General features: G+C 40.5%; 1 protein-coding gene across 3 annotated transcripts in view; it reads right to left on the bottom strand.

Annotated features, from left to right (window-relative positions):
- Positions 1 to 20,825, bottom strand: part of prex2 (phosphatidylinositol-3,4,5-trisphosphate-dependent Rac exchange factor 2) — a 97,323-nt gene that overhangs the window by 15,857 nt on the left and 60,641 nt on the right. For 2 of the 3 annotated variants that reach the window (XM_085468477.1, XM_085468479.1), the window contains 11 exons: positions 19,162 to 19,341; positions 18,807 to 18,901; positions 18,393 to 18,475; positions 16,519 to 16,609; positions 14,650 to 14,778; positions 13,651 to 13,692; positions 11,704 to 11,810; positions 11,474 to 11,620; positions 7,415 to 7,517; positions 7,162 to 7,305; positions 6,944 to 7,058 (listed from right to left, as the gene is read on the bottom strand). In XM_085468477.1, the coding sequence (XP_085324603.1) occupies positions 6,944 to 7,058; positions 7,162 to 7,305; positions 7,415 to 7,517; positions 11,474 to 11,620; positions 11,704 to 11,810; positions 13,651 to 13,692; positions 14,650 to 14,778; positions 16,519 to 16,609; positions 18,393 to 18,475; positions 18,807 to 18,901; positions 19,162 to 19,341 (1,236 nt within the window). The remainder of the gene's footprint in view (positions 1 to 6,943; positions 7,059 to 7,161; positions 7,306 to 7,414; positions 7,518 to 11,473; positions 11,621 to 11,703; positions 11,811 to 13,650; positions 13,693 to 14,649; positions 14,779 to 16,518; positions 16,610 to 18,392; positions 18,476 to 18,806; positions 18,902 to 19,161; positions 19,342 to 20,825) is intronic. The other variant, XM_085468478.1, reaches the window with a different exon arrangement.

Genomic DNA, 20,825 nt, shown 5'->3' with positions numbered 1-20,825 from the left:
GGTCCGTACTGGTCCATGTAAATCACTCAGAAAGCCATGATTAATGACACCCTCCATTATTAAATTCTCCTCTCTGTGTGGCAGAGCTTCCTGGGGGCTAATGAGGGCTTCCAAGGGCCCTCGCATACCGCACGGCGATGTTAGCGCAATGACACCAGTGAAATGGTGTGTGTGAATGTGTGAGGAAAGTCATTTTCTTATCCCACACATTTGTCCTATTTTTACAAAGATGTAAAAGCACATGTTGGTGGATGTAATATGTACCTGATCTTTGCTGGTTTAAAACGTGAATACTGTAATGACAAAATGACATCTGTGAATACACTGCCATGTATGTCATGCCATATAATAAAGAGAGAAATTCCAATCCTTTTCAGCTAAAGCAACGAGTAGTTCCTCAGAGCTCTAGTGAATTGGGACTCCCTCCTCTGCCAGAGCAAAAACTGCAGCATTTTCCAAAGTGGAGAAAAACAGAAAGAAAGCAATGATGCTGCTTGGGACTAGCATAGAAGACCAAAATATCTTCCTGCTGAAGTTAGGTTAATATCCATAAGCAATCGCTATAATAACACTGAATATCTAGAATTATCCATAAATACATAATATCCATAATAGCTCAATTAAGCCAAATTCTTCACTAAACTAAAAATACTCAAACAAGCTGCACCGCTGCATGACTTTTGCTCCGCCCGGAAGCGTAATCGTTTTAGAGTTCTGCAGTGCTAATGCATGCCGAATGGAAGAATTTTCCACAGTAGCTACTGCTATAACTAACAATACTGCCGTGAGCCAAGAGGAAGGAAAAACACCATCGGTTAGAGGTAGAAACTGTGTTACTGGAACACAGCTACATACTGGTGATGTTGAGCACTGTGCTGCATGTGGAACAATCTAAAGTCATGTCAAACTACCCATCATCTCATTTTCTGGGCATATACTGAGGATGTGTCCTGAGAGATCTACGCCAAGAAAGCTGCCCAGGAGGCTTTTATTGCTGGTATAAATTTACATGCCTTTTTTTGTTGTCGTTTTTGAGGATGCCAGCTGGAGTGGCTACATGCAGCTATCTAAGTATAGGATAAACCTACCTCGAGCTATTGACTAATCAAGTGAATCCCATTGATGGACATTTGGCACTTTAACACATCTATGCTCTGTTCCAGCAGCAGGCAAGTGAAATCTAAAAAGGAATGAGGGAATACTGCAACGGTGTTGGACCTGAAAATATATAGCCTGTGACAGGCATTAAACACTTTTGCTTAAACAACGTAAAGTGCAGCGATATGATTATGGGGTCCATATGGCTGGTAGAGTATCTATATGCGCAAATGTCTTAGAAGAAGCTGTGGTGTGATGACAAATGACTGTTTAATTAACAAAACATTAAACAGTCTAATAATATAAACCAACAATGGGATAGAGCTATACATCTAAATTTATTGCTTATCAACCAGCATGCACAGAATCATTATACTGCATTTGTCAGACTGTGTAGAATTTTTATATCCACATAAATCAAGCTTTTTTTTCTTCTTTTTAAAATCAGAGGGACATCAACTGCCAAACATTTTCCCCCGTTACTGCCAAATGTGTTTTAATTAGGGAGAAATGCTCAGTGGCTGCAGCACAACATTGCAGTTTCTCCACTGAGGCTTCCTGCTTACACTCTCAGTTACTGTTACACCTGCAACAAGAATATGCTGCACATACAATTCACAAGCAGACTACATTTAGCGATTGCTGCACCTTTATGTTCTTGCACTGGAAGGGTGTATCTACATGGAAAACCCAGGTCCCTCCTGAAAGGTCTCGTCAATAAGAGCAAAATGTGATAAAAATCATGAACCTGCAATAATCTCTCCCCCCCTCTCTCTGAATAATGCATTTGCGTGCTCTCTGCTCTGATTCTCCTTTCTTCAATCTACTTTCCCCGACCAACTCTCTCTTGCACACACTGCCCTCAACCCATCATTCTCATCCCCTCTCTGAAATCCCCACCTTGCCATTTCACCATTTCAATCTTCCCTCTTCTATTATTACTGATCCTAAAGGGAGGGAGGTGGATAGGGTGGGGGTGGGGGGATTCTCTTCTTTCCATGTACTTCTACCCATTTTGAGAGTTTTCTTATTCCCTCAAATAAACTCAATATCTTTGTGATTTTTGCACGACAGGGAACTTGCATGCGATTTAAGCGAACTGCAAACCTGTGACTAAGGAATCTGTCACTTTTGAACACATCAGTGTTTCCAGGTCCTTTTAGATAAATGCACATGTCAGCTAAGATGGTTTATGCAAGCTTGAAAATGTGGGTGCAGTTTCTGGCTCTATATACCGCTGACTAACCCATTCTGGCCCATGAGTTCATGTTTTGTGGTTAAACTTGTGAGTGACTTCATCCGACATGATGGGTTGGCACAGATCATGCTGTGTCTTTTTGTGGGTACGAACAGTGAAAGCCATAGACACAGATTGTGGTATTATTTACCGCTCTGAAATTGTCCACAACACATGCTGGCAAAGATCAGGGTAAGCACAAAAATATTAGTTGATGTAGACATAAAATATTACCTTGTGCTTCAGCATTTCACAATGAAATGCACCGCATGTACAAAATGATGCACGCAAACCCCAAATCGTTCCTGCAGAAAAACTTGTTTCTTTTAAACGGGATCCCACAAGAGGAAAATATAATGAGACGCTCTCTTTACCTTTAATTCAAAATGATTCCACTGCCAGCATTTGATAAAGAAATGTTAGTTTAAAAAAAAATAAATCGAATTTCTAAATAACTACACCTTCAGGGTCCCAAATGCACATGGGCTCTTGGGAATAGTGGGTTTAACCCAACACTGCTGTGGCTGAACTCCAAGGATAACGAGGTGCTCGAGGTTGGAACTCTGCAGCGGAGAGAGGAGTGACATCACAGCCTGGTCTGTGGTCAGCCGGATGACACATGGCACCCGGCAAAAGAAAACTGCTGGTAATATTACACGGAGTGAGACCACAGCACTAACTACTGAAAACCACCTGGGCCTGTTTACTTTGTGACGTTTAAAACAAGGAAACACTCTGGGTGGGAGCAGAAATGAGCAGTTGTTCACATCTGGCTTCACTTCACTTTCATATAAATGAATGACAATGAATGATTCCCTAGCATTTTTAAAGCAGCAGTATTGATTTGCATGCTTTTTGTGATCCTTAACTTGATTTTTCATTTCTGGATATACACATCATTTCAGTGACTATCGTTTCAGTGAGGTGATTAAATCACCGCACTGCTCACCTCAGAGACCTAAAGTTCAGGTCTTCCACATCACTGGCTTTCACATGGCTTCTCTATTATTTTTTAAATATGCTATTAATAAAAAAGAATTCACTTGGTTACATTTATACAGCATTTAGAAAAGGATGATGGTTTCCCACTTCTTCTGAAAGCTTTGTTGTCTTGGTTGCCGTGGTGACGCCTCCCCACTTTCTTTAATAAATGAATATAGATCGGTTGTTTTTCACTATTTCAAATTCTCTTATGAAACCGGGGTGCAATAAAAGCGCTGCCTTGAGATGCAGACAACCCTAAAGCTCAAACAAATTCAAAGATGACAAAAAGTTCATTGAGGATCATCACGTGTATTAATCATCGTTTATTCACTGGACACATTTCATTTTACAGTATTTTCCCACAAAATGTGATTTGTGAAAAAAGGATGGCAGCAAGAGTGAAAGGGGAGGTTTACAAGGGGGTGTCCGAAAGAAGGAGAAAAATAAGATTTTCTCATGACATGATTAATCCTGAAAATGATAGAAACATTATACATTCGAAGTAATGCACAACAGAAATAATTCCACCTCAGAGGTGGAAGCAGTTACTGACAAACAGTTGCAGTTAAGTTAATGTGCTCAGCTCGTGTGCTTTGCATTGTGATTTCTCGCTGGTGTTGCTGCAGGGAATCACATCAGCAGAAAATAAAGAAGTCAAACTGCTGCCCAGACTCTCAAAAAAAGAAAAAAAGAAAAAAAAAAGTGACTTTTTGTAGAGTCGTTGCTTGGGAGCAGATATATATGTCAACTCTACACCCCACTAGACTGCAGTATATATACAGCATGAGGCCTGAAAACTGTCTTGAGAGCTTAGAGAGCTTATTGGATTTCAACTGAAATAATCAGCCGTTTTATGCTGCAACAGGTTTTGCTGAAAAGCAGTATTTGAGAAGAGTACAGTCTCCAACAGTTTCACTCTGCTTGTATCCCTGAAGCACACTGCCTCTCCAAATCCCTACCCAGCACCCCTAATGCTCCCAAAATCACCAGCCACACTTGCTTGCCTGTAAGACACATCTGCTCTGAGTTAATGCTGGAGCCTGTACTGTCAATTCAATTTAAGTTTTTTTTAAGTAAAGGTATAAGTGTACAGACATTTACAGTACATGTGCACACATGTCAAACCAAAGGCTGTCCAAAATAACATGGATAAATTCCAGAAAGTTCCTACTCTATGTGTATGGTTTGCACCATTTAGAAACAAATGAGTTTGCTTGGATAATTCATGTGAAAAGGTTACAATAGAAAATAAGATGAAAAGGTTAGACTAATGACATTTTAGATACTGATAACCTTTATCTTCAATGCAGTCTGCAGAAATGGAGCTGATGAGATGAAAGAGATGCAACAAAATAGCAATATTTGACTATTAAAAAGGTTGTAGAGTCCCAGGAGATCTGACGCACAAAGAGTTAGGAGGGCAAGCAGAAAAGCCCCATGCACAGCAAAATCTTCTCTCCTAAACTCTGCTTTGGGCAATCTGATACTCAAAACACTCAAACTAAACACTGCAAACAATTTAAAAACTCTCCCCAGAAAGCAGTCCCAGTAAATGAACACTTTGCTTGAGTGGTTTGGTACTGATGTGGCACGGGACTGCTCAAACCTTAAATTATTCAACCCCCCACAGCAGCCCGACCCTGAATGCTAAGAAAAAGTTCTGATACAAGATCTGCTTTGTATTTAATTATCCGCCCGACCTGCAGCAGATGTTTAGTCGACGCTGATATGTCAAGTCGTCGAACTTTCCAGGTATTCAGCGAGGGAAACATATTTTAACTGGGCTTCAAACATCTTAGCATGAGAGGGATTGTTCATTTTTATGAACCGGGATAGTTTATAAAAATCATTATTTAGTGTTGATGTAACAGGACTCTTAGTTACACTGGCAGGACGTAAAGAAGGCTTTCTGCTATGATGAATTTGTGTCCAATCATCATAACTGAAAGAAAATCAGCCTCTATATTTATTAAGCTCTCATCTTGCAACAGGACATTTGTAACACTTCAAAAGCCACATGTAACTTCTAAATTAGATAGTCTAAGAATTTCCAGTTTATACACAGCTGGTTTTAATGTGATTTCAGCTCTGAGAAATCACAAGCTAGCCTCTTCATTAAAACTGCAGCGATCCTCTGACAACATCGTGCAAACTGCAGGTCAGAAGTTCACATCCACTCATCAGGGGCATGAAAGTCATGGTAATTTGGGGTTTTTAATGATTTCTTTGAACTGTTCTTTTTCCAGATTGGAATGATTGTACAGATTACATCTTTAATGACTTTGAAAAATAAGAATTGGATGCACAAGTTTGAATTTATTTTGGATTTTTCTCTCATTTGCATGGGCTTAAAATTATACATATAGGCTTAAATGTCTACATACACTCACCTAAATGTTTTTAAAAGTGTTGTTCTACGGTATATTTTAGCTTGACAAGACCAAGTCCTGTTAACTACTCATAGGTGATCGTGATTGGTTACAACTCTTTGAAGCACAAAAAGGATTTGTTTGAGAGCACTCACCAATAATCAGAACAACGAGAAAGTCCAAGAAACTCATTGAAAATCTAAGAAGAAGAATTGCACATTTACACATGTTTTAAAGGTTTCTTGGAGGCATTTCTAAGTTCAAACAATATATGCAAATACAAGTTTTTCGGATGGGGCATCACTTTGCCAAGGTCTGAAAGAAGACCCAAACTGTCACCCTCAGATAAGAGGAAATTGGTTAGGATGTTAGGAACAACCCAGGAGCCTGTCTGTATTAGATAAATTAAAAAAATAAATTTATTTTTTATGTCATTAAAGACGTGCTGTATAATCATTCCACCCTGGAAAAAGAACAGTTCAAAGAAATCACTAAAAGACCACAAATGACCATGACATTCACGCCCATGCTGAGAATATATAAACTTCCGACCACAACTGTACACTCGTTCATTGCCATTTTCAGGAAGTTAAATAAAGTTAAGTTCTCATTTATTACTCCCAAAGGCATCTTCTCCTTGTTTCTTTTCATCGTATTTAATTATCCTCACTTGGTCAATCACAGAGGGTCTCACAGAGGTGTGCAGCAAACCAATGTGGTGCGAGGGAACCGAGTGCAGCAGCTGTAAATGCACTGCATCAGCAACGGTGACATGCTGGGCACCCTCATCCAATCACTGCTTCCCCCTGCTGAGTGCGTTCGCAACCAATCATAAAACATTCCCGCAGTGTTTCTCTCAGCCAATCACCTTGAGGCCCTGCTGGGTGTTGACACCCAAGTCTGACTGAATTGGAGGTCGTCTTGATTTATAACAGACTGTAAAAAAGCCAAATCACAAAGGGAACGCAATCTCAAAGTGTGAGTGTGTGACTCATACAGTTCATACGCATATTAGCGTAGCAGACATTCCAGTAGCCTTTTGTGTAACTCTTATTTATCCTTTATTTTTTTAACTTTTAATTTACTTTTAATCCCGCTAAGAGGGTAGAGGTTTTTTTATTTTCTGTTTCAAGGATTCTTTTTTGTTATTTGATGATATTTTTTGTATTATTATTGTATCATTATTATTATCGTCATTATTACATTATTATTGGATCTATCTAATCCATCCGTGTGTGTGTGTCATTTACAATACCTCAGTCTTTTGTTGTACTGCTTGACCTTATCCAATGAGGCAGCATTGATTTGTGCCTGGTATTCCTCCACTGACACATTATCTCTGTAGTAGTATCCTTCCATACTCTCGAGCGCTAAAAAGGGATCAACAGATCAAGTGAAAGATAAAGGCATTGCATATACTGGCCATGCATAATGTGAGGACTGATCTTCTTACAGCAGCTAGGCTCACTTTACCTTGTGTGAAGAGCACTGGGTAGATTTTGACACCTCCTCCATTTTTCAGCCTGTAAGGCAGCTGAGAGAAATAGAAACTCTCAAGGTAGAAGCAAACTTTCAAGGCCTGGAGATTGCCCTCCACCTGGTATGAAATGGGCATGTCTGCCAGAGGAGAGGAAAGGAAGAGTTTAGAATTTATTAATAGCAATCAGAACCCTGTGATGATAACTGTCAGAAGATGCTAATGTGAACTAAAACACAGAGTACATACTGGCAACAAGAGGCTCCCCTTCAAATTCCTGGAAGTAGAAGGTGACTTTCTCCAGGTCAATTAGGGCTACTTGAGTGTCTTCCAGCATGGCTTGCTCATCAGTCTGAAAAGAAAATTAGAGCACGAAAGTGTTTGTAAAAGGAGGAAAGTGTAATGGCCGGTTATCCACAGATCCTAAATAAAACGGGAACTACTTCTACTACACATCACCACACGCACCACCACACATTTCCTATAATTTATAATCCTTATAATCTCTTTCTGCTATTTGCACATTTTTTACTACAAAATTTCGAAGTTAATTTGTAAATTTTGTAGTAACCTGTAAATTGTAAATACTGTAAAACTTTTTTCTGTCATTTAATGGTCGGGCATTGTACAGCTACAAGCATTTCACCCCCATGTCATACTGTGTATGGTTGTGTGTGTGACAAATAAAATTTGAATTTACTTGAGGGCACATTAGCCATTAGTATAATGTTTACCAGGTAAGATGCAGCCAGGTTGTGGGTAATGTCGATACCTGGTTTTCAGAAGGGAAAAAGCTATGGCCCATCCACCAAATAAGACATTTTAACCTTTAATCTGTAATGCGCAATGCATGCCTCCATCCATCCATTTTCTCCCGCTTATCCAATTCAGTGCCACAAAGGGGCTGAAACTCCTCTCGGCTGTCACCGGGCAAGAAGTGGGGTAGACCTGGACAAGACACCAGTGTGGTGCAGGGCTAACTCAACAGGACAGACAACCAGGAACGCTCACATTTATACCTACGGGATTAATTTAGAATCACCACTTAACACATCATCTAGCCAGAGTAGCTGGAGAGACCCCAGACCCCAGGAGAACATGCAAACTCCACATAGGCAGCACGGTGCTGCAGAGGTCAGCACTGTCACTTCACAGCAGGAGAGGCTGGTGGGTTTGAATCCTCCAGCCAGCTGCAGCATTTCTGTGTTGAGTTTGCATGCATGTAGAATACACCCCCCTTACAGCAAATATAATCTTCCTCCAGAGGAGAATAATGAAGTTCTCACATTCAAGTGGTGGCTTAATAATGTATAATACCTCATGGTTTACAAGCCTGCAAATCTTGTTAGCTGATACACAGTTCAACAAGGGTAAATCACAATTTAGTCTCACCATTAATCTGTGATGATCACAGTAGAGAAGTCATACTATCCAACCAGTTTTACTTTTTTCCTTCAGTGTTGGCTTTGGCTAGTTTTACTTTTTTCATGTATCACTGTTAACATGCTACACACTTGAAGAGATGAAAATTAACTTTATACATGCATCTTATGTTATATGCTTGTAGTTTCTTACACCACCCCTGCCTACTTTAACTGATGAAGTACCTTAGATTTTCACAAACATCGAGTCTTTTAAGTAACATTTTTAAGCACATATAAAGACTACATGCATGTGAACTATCTGATGTAATCCACCTCCAACACTGCTCTCATTTTCATGCTGTATCTTTTTTTTTTGCATTGTATCTGACCCATGCAGTTATATCTATCTGATAAATATAAAAGTTGCCACTGACGCATGCTCTGCTCTTTACAGGGGATCCTGCTGTGCTCTCACCATCACTAACACTAACTTTTCATCTATGCAGATGGAAGCTATCCTCGTCCTTCCATACATGCATGTGGAACTTTGTGTGTCTGCTCAAGCCAAATACAAAATTACTGAAGATGGAAATGACAGTCTTCTTTTGACTGCAGTACAGTAGTCCTCACTGAAAAAAAATATTTAAGTGCACCATCACTCAGATTTGTAGTGGCACAGCACTTTAGCATTGATATGTTCATATTTGCTTCATATTGATTGCTTATATATCTCTGACTGTGTGTGTGTACATGTTTCCATTTCAAACATCCACAGAGGCAACCCTAATGGCAAGCACGTCTGCTTGTGGCCACAGTGATAGCACCTTGAATATTTTGATTCTGACACACTGCGCTCCTCAGTCACCCTTCATCCCATTTCATTTCTTCCCCCGTCTCTTCTGCTTTCCATCCACCACATGCAGAGGGATAAACAGGAGCAGCGGTGGAAGAGGATTAGGGCCTTTTTCTAAAAACACATTTGAGATGGCCCGACATGTGACAGAAGGGTACCCACTGTCCTGCCAAGTGACACCTGCTGTGTGTGTGGACAAGTTTATCTCAGAGGATGTGACATAAACACATTACCCCCGACACAAAAACGCAAACACACACACATTCACAACGTCCCCAGCTCCACTCATGCCGCCTTTCATGCGGTGCCCTGAAAAGGAACGTGTTGAGATTTCATTGGAATCACCTGCAGGTACCGAGGCCCTAGTTTGTTCCACAGAGACACTTGAAAGAGAAATTTCTTGAGACAGACAGAGAGGGGAAGGCGTGCAGAGAAAAAGGCAGTATGGCAGCAGGCAAGGAGAATCAACCATCATTTCCTAGGTCTTGACTTAAGCCACCTACCCCTCTAACTTAAATAAACAGTCATCCAAAAACAGCAGTAAAGAAGCAAATAACAGCTTTCAAAAATATATCACCAGTCCTTCAGCTACTTAAACTAAAATTTTGGCTTCTCGAGCTTGGTTGAAGACACATTTGAATTTATTATAAACCATGGTGGGAAATGTTAATATTGATCCCACTGAGGTTGCAGTCTGTGCTTGGCTCGGTATTAGCAGCGGCTGTTCATAATGAACTCCTGCCTAGACATGTGTGATAAAAAACAATCTGGCAAAAACAAAGCTCAAACAACTACGTGTTTTGGTTTTTAAGGCATTTGAGGTCTGCTGTCTGAGGACACCTTGAGTTAGCAGATCCAGCTTAAATAGTAACTATGCTGACCAGGAAGCTCTCCGATACCTGAGAAACAACAGATGGAGCACAACTGTAGCAACTTGAAAATATTGCTTTAGTTGAGGTCCACCACACAACCTGGTAGTGGCGTACTGATCGATGATGATAAATGTTGAAAATCCACATAAATAGCATCTTAGTTGGTAGCTGCAGTTAATAACTGAGCTGTAGCTCAAAGCAAAATCTTGTTGCATAGCTCATAACATACAGTCATGAGAAAAAGAAAGTTTGAGAGAGTAAATCCTTACTGCTTCCATATGAATTGAGAAGAAAAGCAGTAACCAGGCACTGCTAATCGAATGTACTTGAATAAGTGATCATAAGCAAGTGTGAGCACTTTTATAAGCAAAAGTTTGGGGATTTTGCAGCTCTGGAGCATTCAGATGTGTTTTAACACAATGCTACAATGGACTCACCCCAAGCCCAACCTTTGCAATGCTGGGAAAAACAGCAAAAAGCCCAAGAGCTGCATCTTAGGCTCAGTTAGCAAGTTAAATGTTAAAGTTCATGAGCAGGCCATACCACTTATTTATATAGCACTTTTAACAACAGCAACAGAGCTGACCAAAGTGCTGTACAATAACCTAAAAAACAACACAGGCCAAAGGTCCTCTGCAACTAGTAGTTACTGAGTCAACATGTGAGTCCCGTGAAAACATATTTCACATGGCTGTAGAAAACTTTGAAACTCTGTAACCAATACTGGTTGATATGACTGATTGTTTGGTATGCTGTTTGTTTATCAGAACATGAAAGGTGCTCTGGCAAGATAAGTATATCACATCATATTATATGTCTTACCACCACATTAATTATAGACTAAAAATTAAAGTCTCAACAGCATTTTAGGTTTAAATTCAAGGGGGGTCATGTTGCTCCACAAACAGAGACCCGTTCATAGAAAGAGTAAATACAAACCATCAGAATCTGGAAGGATGTCCAAGCATGCATGGCAGGAGTTCACTTACCCAGGGAGAATGTGCCAAGCAAAATACAAATGTGAGCAAGGGGATATCTAAACACATGATGTCCCCTGATAGCACTTAGCTGACACGACTATGGTTATAACTGTCATTTAAAAATAACATTTACTTTTATATAATGCAAAAATATGCATAGTAACAGGCTTGATTATTTTACAACAAAATGAACAGCAAACTCCTGTTTTCACAGTGTCTATATCCAATCTGTCGCTCACCAGATTGGGCGAAAGCAGGGACTGGAAGTGGAACAGCAGCCCAGCACTGGCAATCTGCTCGAGCCATCGACGGCTAGCTTCCTGGGCCTCCTGAAGGTCCTGGGAGTCAGGGATTTCCTGGTCAACATCTTTCCCTACATTGCAGAACTGAGAGAAAATACAGAAAAGCTCAGCAGAGAGCTGAGGAAAACAACTGTATCTTAATTCCCAGTTCTAAACAAGTCACATACATAATTTACCTGGTTGAGGACAGCCAGCAGATGCTCGGAGAAGGCGCACACAGACGCAACTAGAGACTGACAGAATACCATATCGCGACGTAGCTGGATCTCTGAGTCTGCAAGGAAACAAAGGGAGGTGTGAGACTGAAAATCATGTTGATTAAAGAGTTCAAGCAGTGAAAGAAGCTGAGAAGTAGATTCAGGAAAAGATGACAGAGAAACAACAGAGCGAAGAGTCAAGATTAAAAACTGCAGTGTAAAGCAATGAAGGTCAAAGAAATAAGTGCCACAGGTCTATTATGGTAATTAAAGAGACTTTCAGTAAGGTGAACAAAAGGCTGCCCTCCCCCACCACTCCACATGTGTTGGATATTAAATAATGTATCAGGAAAAAAACGAGAGGAAATGACAGGTGTGCCCAAGCGGAAAATAATTGGCTGCCATAATTTCCAGAGAAATAGGCCCCTTTAAAAAGTTCAGCAATCCAACTGAGTTAAAAATAGGTTCATGAACCTCAGAAATGAATAATGTGAATGTTGCAGGGAATGACCGCAAACTTTTTGACACTATTAACCCAGTTCCCGGGGGTCTGTAAATGAGAGTAATGTCTGAGTTTTATCAGTAGTTATTTGGTCCTGGCTTCTCCAGTATAATAGTGCCAACACAAGTAGTCCTATAGATTTTGATTTATAGCTTTGGCAACGTGGAAGTTATTTTTAATGGAGTGGTTCCCAACCTTTTTACTTTGGGATTTTGTTTTTCTTTAAATAATACACCTGTAACTATAATACATCACTGTCCACCTGCAATGCCTTCTGAGACTATCCATAATAGGAATTATGCTCAATTTCAGGTCTCCGCTGTCGTTCCCAAAACAGTATTTCAAAGGATAAAGGTAGGGGTGGTTTTAGTGGTTTTTTTAGCGTTTGATGGGTGATTTTAAAATGCTATTATCCAAAATCCATTAGAAGTACTTGACCCAGTTCCTTCAAAGTTTTCAGGGCAAATACCTGCTACTCTCTGACTACAGACTCTCAGGAGTGTAGCTCAAGTTAACAAAAGATGATGGATGCTCAAAATCCTTAAAATATTTGGATGTCCTCGTTATTGAAAGCAGATTTGAAGGCCAGTAGAAAGCTCAGTTTTTAAGGGAGGGAACTGATATTTTATTTCACAGCTTCTCGTATACAAGACTCATAATATTTTTTAAATCATTTAATAACCATTCACCTGATTTTCAAGTTTTTTTTTGTTTTTTTTTTTTTAAGTGACGGCCAGATCGGAGGGATTTCAATTTTTTGGCTCCTGACACCTTCTATTGTAAGAAACTGAGATCTAATCCTTAGATTGGGCAATGTACTTCTGACTCTTATATTGCATTTAATCATTAATATCAATTTCTGGGTTGCTTCCACGTTGTCCCTTTTGTCCTTTCTCTCCCCCTCCTCACCCCCAACCCCTTGCGGCAGATGGCTCCCCGAGCCTGGTCTTGCTGGAGCTTTCTAAGATTGAGTTTTTCCTCCCTACTGTCGCCAAGTGCTTTCTCTTTGGTGGTCATCTGATTGTTTGGGTTTTCTCTCTATAATTGTTGGGTCTTTATGATGTGAGGCAGCTGTTGTTGTGTTTTGGTGCTATAGAAATTAACCTGAACTGAATTATAACTGTAACACAAAGTGAAAAATGTGCTCTATAATTACAGGTGCACACATGAAACTATTTTCTGTGTTGTAGGTGTCTGACTTAATTCTTTCCCCTTTTTTTCATGTTTTGCGTCTGCATGTGTGTTGCTTTTATTATCTTATCTTATTGAACTTTGAGTTTGGGTCACGAGCACACAGCAAAGTCTATGGGAGTGTTATTTTGGGTTTCACTCTTAAAAAAAGGCCTAAAATTAATTTGCTGTTGCAATCTGTATTTAAACAGAGTAAATCTTCAGTGTAAAAGGAAGGGACAAACCTGTATACTGTAGTAGGACCAGGAGCAGTCGAGTCTTCACCTCTGAATAAAACAAACAAACAAAAAAAACATTAAATAAAAGAAATTCAGTGAGGCAGTGGACAACCTTTTATCAAATCAAATAGACCCATTTCTCCTTAACTGAACTGACCTATACTTTAAATTTAAAGTCTTAAAGTCATAAATAGGACAACTCTGTGTAACTTCACTCCATCTGAGCATATAAAAAAAAAACCATAACATCATAAAAACAACCAGAGGCAAAGATAACATCATAAATCCTCATTTGTTTACAGCCATCTCAGAACTCCGGGTATACTAGCAGGAGGCTGCACTGCTTGAAAAGCCATCATGGGAAGAGGAGGAAAAAAAAAGTAGCATACACAGGGCCTCTGCTTATTATTAATAAGGAGACTTTTCTCAAGCGTGACCGCCCGCTCACCTTTCCCAGGAGTGTTGTGTGGCTGGCCTTTGTTTGTATCTGGAAATTTAGTGCTAGTGTGTCCATGTACAGTATTACTGTATGTGTCTGTGTATTTAATCTGTCTGCCAACGAACACAAAAGCCACACACTCCCGTTGGGAATAAATATGGACGAAATGTCTCTCTGGATAAAAATCAATAAATAAAGGAATCTCACAGAGCGCAGCTCTTTAACTCTCTGCATGTGTTCAGCTCCACCTCTGTTCCTCCAATTTATGAATCCCAGGATGGTTTCAGGTTTAAAGGTTAAGGAAAGTGCTGCAGTTAGTGGGACTGCCTGTACCCACACAACTGTAACAGAGGTTATTATTACATCTCATAAATGCGACGAGGTTTACTGGATACCCTGTCAATTTAAAGCACATTTCTTCTCCAGCCAGGCATGTTCTATCCATGATAAATATTTGATGTGACTGTGTGAGCAAGCTACAAGGCTTGAGCATTGAGAAAGCATAAAGTGTAAGGGGCTGGGTGTGCATGTTAACCATGTGAGGAGCTGCTCGGGTACACGCTGACCTTCAACATATTTAGTTATGGTTTGCGTGAGCGCCTGAACGCTGCTGGGAAGGTTCCAGGGATCCTGCTTGACGTGGAGACGCAACTTTTTGGTGCAGCTCACTCGGGGCTCCATCTCCTGCTGAAACTCTGACAGAAACACAAACATACACCGTAAATTAGCATCTACCATAGCTACATGAATGCATGTACTCTATATCAGTTGTGAGGCACACTTGGCATAAAGAGATTACCAGTCAATGAGAAAAACTGCATAAAAAAAAAATATCGTGCCTAGATCAGTCTGCTTAACCTCATCTTTTTCTCTTTCCTTGTCAAGCTGCACCATCTTGCTCAATCTTTCTAGAGAAAATTATAGGTCACTGATGTCCAGAGGCAACACTTCTTTTTTATTAATCAATTTTAAACTCCTGCCATCAAATCTTTTTATCACCTCGCCCAGACAGTGCTGAAAAATGAGCATAAAAGCATGTCAATCTGATGTAACACCTGTTAAAAGAAACAAAAAACTACACAGAATGACTTATAATAAAGTTTACTTTGAAAAACAACAGATCTCTGAGAGAAAGGTGGCTGTTATCAGGGGCTTTGTGTGTCTTAGAGCAACAGACAGGGCGTGAGATGCAGGAATGCTCTACTTGTCAGATAATCCTATTTGCTCTGCTATCAACCACACACATTACTAGAGTTGTGATGGATCTGCTCTGATCAAGGCGTCCTGAGGGAATTTATGCGTACAAACCCGCACACAAACAGGCGCGCGCACACACATACACACACAAACCCACACACACACAAACCCACAAAGAGAAGCGGACCTATTTTCAGTTCAAGCATATTTGCACTGACTTGAGGACAGCTGTAGATGAGAGGGGAGGCTGTGCGCCAAATGGGTCGGAGTGTTTGCAAGCTTTAGTAATCAACATGACAGAATCACTGCATAATTTTCTATTTTTTTCCCCTCTTACTGCACACTGCACTTTCAAAAAGCATAAAATAAACAAACTTTGTCATATGAGAGCAAAGCACAATACAAACCACCGGGATATAAAACAGATAGCATTTTTGCAAAGACAGAAAGAAAACAATTGCTGATGTCAACCACTTTTCTTATCTTAAAATGGACTGAGTCATCCGAATAGCGCTCCACAGAGGATAAAAGGGCAATGTAAGCTAGTTTGAATTTGTGTGGGGAATGATAAAGGGTAAATTCTGTCCTTTTTCAGTAACATTTGCTACATTTTTGTTAGAGAGATAAAACACAACAATAGAAAATGCGGTTAAAAACCAAGGCTAGGAGGAGGTCAGGTAGCAAATAAACAGAGTAAAATTAAACGATCATATAGCATACAAGCTCAAGAGCTTTTATAGGGTCACATTTTCAATTGACTGGTAAGTAGCACTACAATAAACCGTAAAGTGAAGATGAGTACCCAACTAAGTGGTGCTATTTCAGCGCTATAAAGGGAAGGACACCACAATGACTGAAAGTGAAAAGAAGTGGAAAAGTGCAGAGGCAGAGGGGAAATGGCTGGGAATCTGTTTGGGTTTTTTTAAAAACATTCTCAAATCCACCTACAACACTTTCCCCAAAGTCTGTGCACACACTCATTACACAACAGGAAGTTACTGCCCCTATGTGCAGGCGGCTGCAGCATTTTTCAGTGCCTGTTCTGTTTTATGTCCACATTGGTGCTGTCGGTGCTCAAGAGTCTCTAGCATCATCTTTTTCTTTGTCCTTTCTCCCAAAACGATGCAAATATAACACAGAAGAAAACACATAAGTAATTAGCTTTAATGAAAAGGTTAAACTTTTTCTATTAACAAGGATGCAGGTGACGACATCACCGGCACAAGGGGCTGTCTTACCTTGTAATCCTCTTCCAGGTGTGAAGCATTTGGTCTGCTCAAATGCCCGAGCCACTACTGCTCCTGTCAGCATGCTAGTGATTGAGTCCACCTGAAGACAGAACAAGGGTCAAGCTGATGCACTTGATACAGTTTCCTCACACAGTATGGATCGAAAGTACTGCATGTGGGTGTGGATGGAAGCAAAAAACTGCCCAGGCATACCCAACACCTGCTTTTCCTGCTCTTTCTGCAACACACATACACACGTTGACAGAGCCGCAGTGAACAAAGTTTGTGCTTTGTTTACACACTGCACAGCAGAGACAGCCAACCATGGCTTGTTTTTTTGTGCTTGTCCTCTGCCGATTGAAATGTCCTCATAAAACACGTAATAAGATTTGGTCGGTCTTTGCTCTAAAGGTTCCAGAAAGGTCAAGGATCATTAAGGCTCTTGCAATTTTTCCCTTCCTGAGCACAATTCAAAAATACACAATCCCTGCTTTTCATACCCAAAAGCCCCAATAAACATTTGACCTTTGGAAAAAACAATAAGTTACACATGAAACAAGAGCATCTCTTTGTGTTTGAAATTCATTCACTGTGCATTTTGGTCTCATATTTGTGTTAACACACAAGGAAATAACTATCACACAATACCATTAGGCGACACAATAACATGTTTCTTTCATTTTAACCAGGCAACAAAAAGGGAGCAAGTGTTTGGACAATGACACCGATGTGATTGAAGTGCAATTGCTGTAACTGTTTTGTAATTACAGCTATTTTTATACACAGTTCCTAACTAACGGGATTTTAAATATAAAGATTGTTTTTAATACTTGGATGAAAATCATTTGCAGTGACTGCCTGAAGCCTAGAATCACCAAATGCTGTATTTCCTCCCTTCAGAGGCTCTATCAGGTCTTTACTGCAGTCGCTTTGAGTTGCTTAATGTTTGTGGGGGTCTGCATTTGGTTTTGTTTTAGTGACTGAAAAGCAGGCTCTGTAGGGATGAGATCAAGAGACTGACTTGGTCACTGAAGAATATCTCCTATCTCTGCTTTGAGTAACTTTTGGGTTGATTTGCAGTAAGCTTTGGGCTATTGTCTATTCTTACTGTCCAGTCAGTTTTGCAGCATTTAGCTGAATCTCAGCAGCAGCAGTTGAAAAACACTAGTAGCCTCATTCCATCGGCATCTATGCGTGCCCATGCTGTAACATTGCCTCCACAGAAAATGGGGTGCTCAAGAGTGTAACTGCTGGTTTGCACTTTGTTGTGAACCTCATGAATATAAATTGATTGTAGACCTTCACAATGATATGTCTACCTCCTCAAGAGTGTTTTTCACCTGGATGGATCTTTAAAAAAACAAAAACAAACATCCACTTTAGTTGTCTTCTGTGGGCTTTCAGGGCTTCTGGTGTTGTAGGCTCAGATGGGTATTCTGTCTTTATAGGAATGTACCATATTGTTCATTTTGTCCACTCTTAAAGTCGTTGCTTTGTCCTGTTGGTTTTTAGCATAGTGATGGCTTCTTTCAGTTGCAATGACACCTGAACAGGGAATCAATTTATCTTTTATCTTCTGAATTCACAGAATGGAATAAGAAGGTGGCAGACCTCACCTGGCCATAAGCCTAATGTGAACTACTCTTAGCCACTTAAACACTAGTATCCTGGTTCCACTGAAGTGGCAGACTATGTATTATAAAAATGTCTGTCTCCACTTCAATCACACCTTGACTGCTGGATTTAAACTGTGCACTGTGGTGTTTAGAGGCTAAATAACAGAAAATGTGTCATTGTCCAATAACCAACATTAAGTCTGAGGAATGTCCTGGGAAAATAAAATTGTGTACAAAAAAAAACTTAATAACTCATATTTCACCCACCTGGCTAAACAGGTGCTCTAGAAAGCTGTGAAGCTTCTTCTGCTTATCATGTGACAGCCACACACTCGAGGGCATCTCATCTCCTGCAGAGGGGGGATTACAACTGTACTGTAGTAAAACCAGTGCATAGGTTTACTGTATGTGGACAGAAAGTCCAGTGCATTCTAGTTAGTTCTGGTTCAAATACACTGTTACCTGTTACAAGACAGCCTTTTACAATATTACTGTTGACAAAGGCTACGGTTTATGACACCGGGCTGAAACAGGGTTTTCCTCCCTACTGCTGCATGGTCACAGGTTACTTAATGTGATCAATCATGAGGATATTACACAGAAAATACAACTCATGAATGGTTTATACCGATAAGCTTTATGTGGAGGATAACAGTGTCCCTATTGTTGCATTTTGTATACCTGAGTCCATGTCGTCACTGTGAACGTAGGAGCTGCAGTGACTGCTGCAGATGCTGGTGAAGGAGGCAATGGAGTTTCGATTGCTGTTACAGTCACTGATAAGAAATTTGAGAAAAAAATTTTAAGATGACGTATACTTTAGAGGTGCACATAATAACTGATATGGATAGGTTTGATATCATACACTTTAGGTATGGAAAACTAAGCCATGCATCTGCATTTATTGTATGAAAAGCTATGCATAAATATTGCTTTATATTACAACTTTGCTACTTGTTTTTCGAAAATCTTTTAAATGATAAAGACTCTCAGAAATTCGATCACCCTATGTGACCATGTTTGACTTTGGTTTTACCTGTATGAGTCTCTGTTGCTGATTGTGTCATGCCCGGAGTCCTCCTGCTCATCCCCTGCCATATTAAAACAGACTTTCTTCCCATTCCTTTCACCCTTCTCTCCCTCACTCTCTCCCGTAATGTAGCTCTCAGGGGTTCTCACCTCTGAGGCTGGAGGATGGGTGATGGAGGATAGAAGGCTGATGGAGAGAGAAAGGAAGGAAAGGAGGGGGAAAAAGGAAGAAAGGCAGGAAGGGTTATTTAAAACTATGACGTTCATCCAAATCTAGAAACAAAGCAGCATGATAACAGCAGCTCCTTTGATCATACACATGATCTTACACATGTCCCAGCACTGAAACGTTTTCATTGGTGCATACAGTCTGCACTTTAGCCCACGCAAATGTAGTAAGCTTCCACAGCTGAGTGAGCAGGCCAAACTCAAACCCCAGTCCGTTTGTGTTTGACTTCCGCACAACAGCTTCAGATGTCAGGGATCGGCATCGTATTAATAGGTTCAAACATGTAGCAAGGTGCAGCTGTGTCAACACGCTGCAGCACGGCTGCAGAGATCAGCTCCGCTCTTATTATTACCCTTGGCTTGCATTCTGTTAGACAGCTATCAGAGAAGCAGGAAGAGGCTACGTGGGATATTTTCACAGTTGCAGCAACACATGGTGGCATTTAAAGCCATATTCCAATAAATTCTAGGCTAGGGATTTTTTTTTATTTTTTATAAATCTCTCCCCACGCAAAACACTGGCACGCGATGTCTGTTTACATTTCAGACTTATTTTAATTTGTGTCTGCTTGCATTTTCCATCGTGTCACACCATTGGCCTCCAAGACGTTTCAGAGGCAGAGGGGAGGGGATTCATCAAAAATAAACAACCTGTCTCTCTGATGGACCCCAAATGCATCCCAGTTTGATGCCTATTTTTATGATTTTCAACACCTCTCCTCACCTCCTCCCCCTCCCTCCCCTGACCCCCTTTCTACCCATTCACAGGCTGACTAGGCCACAAAGATGCCCTCATTAAGGTCCACTCCAGGAGGCACCACAATGCCCCTTGTAAAACTGAGTGACATTCCATCGCCATGGAGAAGCCCTCCAGGCTCTGTGATTGGCTATTGGTTAATAAAGAAGTGAACGCAGTTTGGGGCCTTTGGGGCGAGGGAGCAAAGCAGAATAACAATGACTGGATCAGAGAAGTGGCTTCAAAAGAGAGAGACAGAAAAAAAAAAAAAGAGAAAAAAGGAGAATGAGAACAGGCCAAAGTACATCACTGCTTATTGCACCAAATCAGAAAGATCTCTTAATCTCCAACAGGAAGCTCTTTAACCCACTTTGACACATTAAACTATTAGACTTCCATCACATTTATTGCATCTGTAAGTGCGTCTGCATTACAAAAGCTCCACATCAGGCTGTTCCACAGTAAGAAATTTGCATAATGATTCACTCCATAATGAGATAAATAAGTCAGTGGATCCTATAGCTCTCCACCCACTGCTAGTCATGGTACTTTTTTATAATGTGCAAAGAATAAGGAAAAGATATGAAAACGGGTGGTATGGATTCAGGAAGGGAGGAGGCCCTGATATAATGCACGTCGCCAGGAATGTCCTCACACAGCTGCGAAGCCTTCTCGGTGGCCCTGGAGACAAAGGTTCACAGGTCACC

Source organism: Copadichromis virginalis, linkage group LG9 (genome assembly GCF_057382275.1).
Source record: "Copadichromis virginalis isolate Kocher_CV1m ecotype Utaka linkage group LG9, C_Virginalis_male_GT1.1, whole genome shotgun sequence".
Taxonomy (NCBI): domain Eukaryota; kingdom Metazoa; phylum Chordata; class Actinopteri; order Cichliformes; family Cichlidae; genus Copadichromis; species Copadichromis virginalis.
The sequence above is the reverse complement of the archived record's forward strand: the minus strand, read 5'-3'. Positions and strand labels throughout refer to the sequence as shown.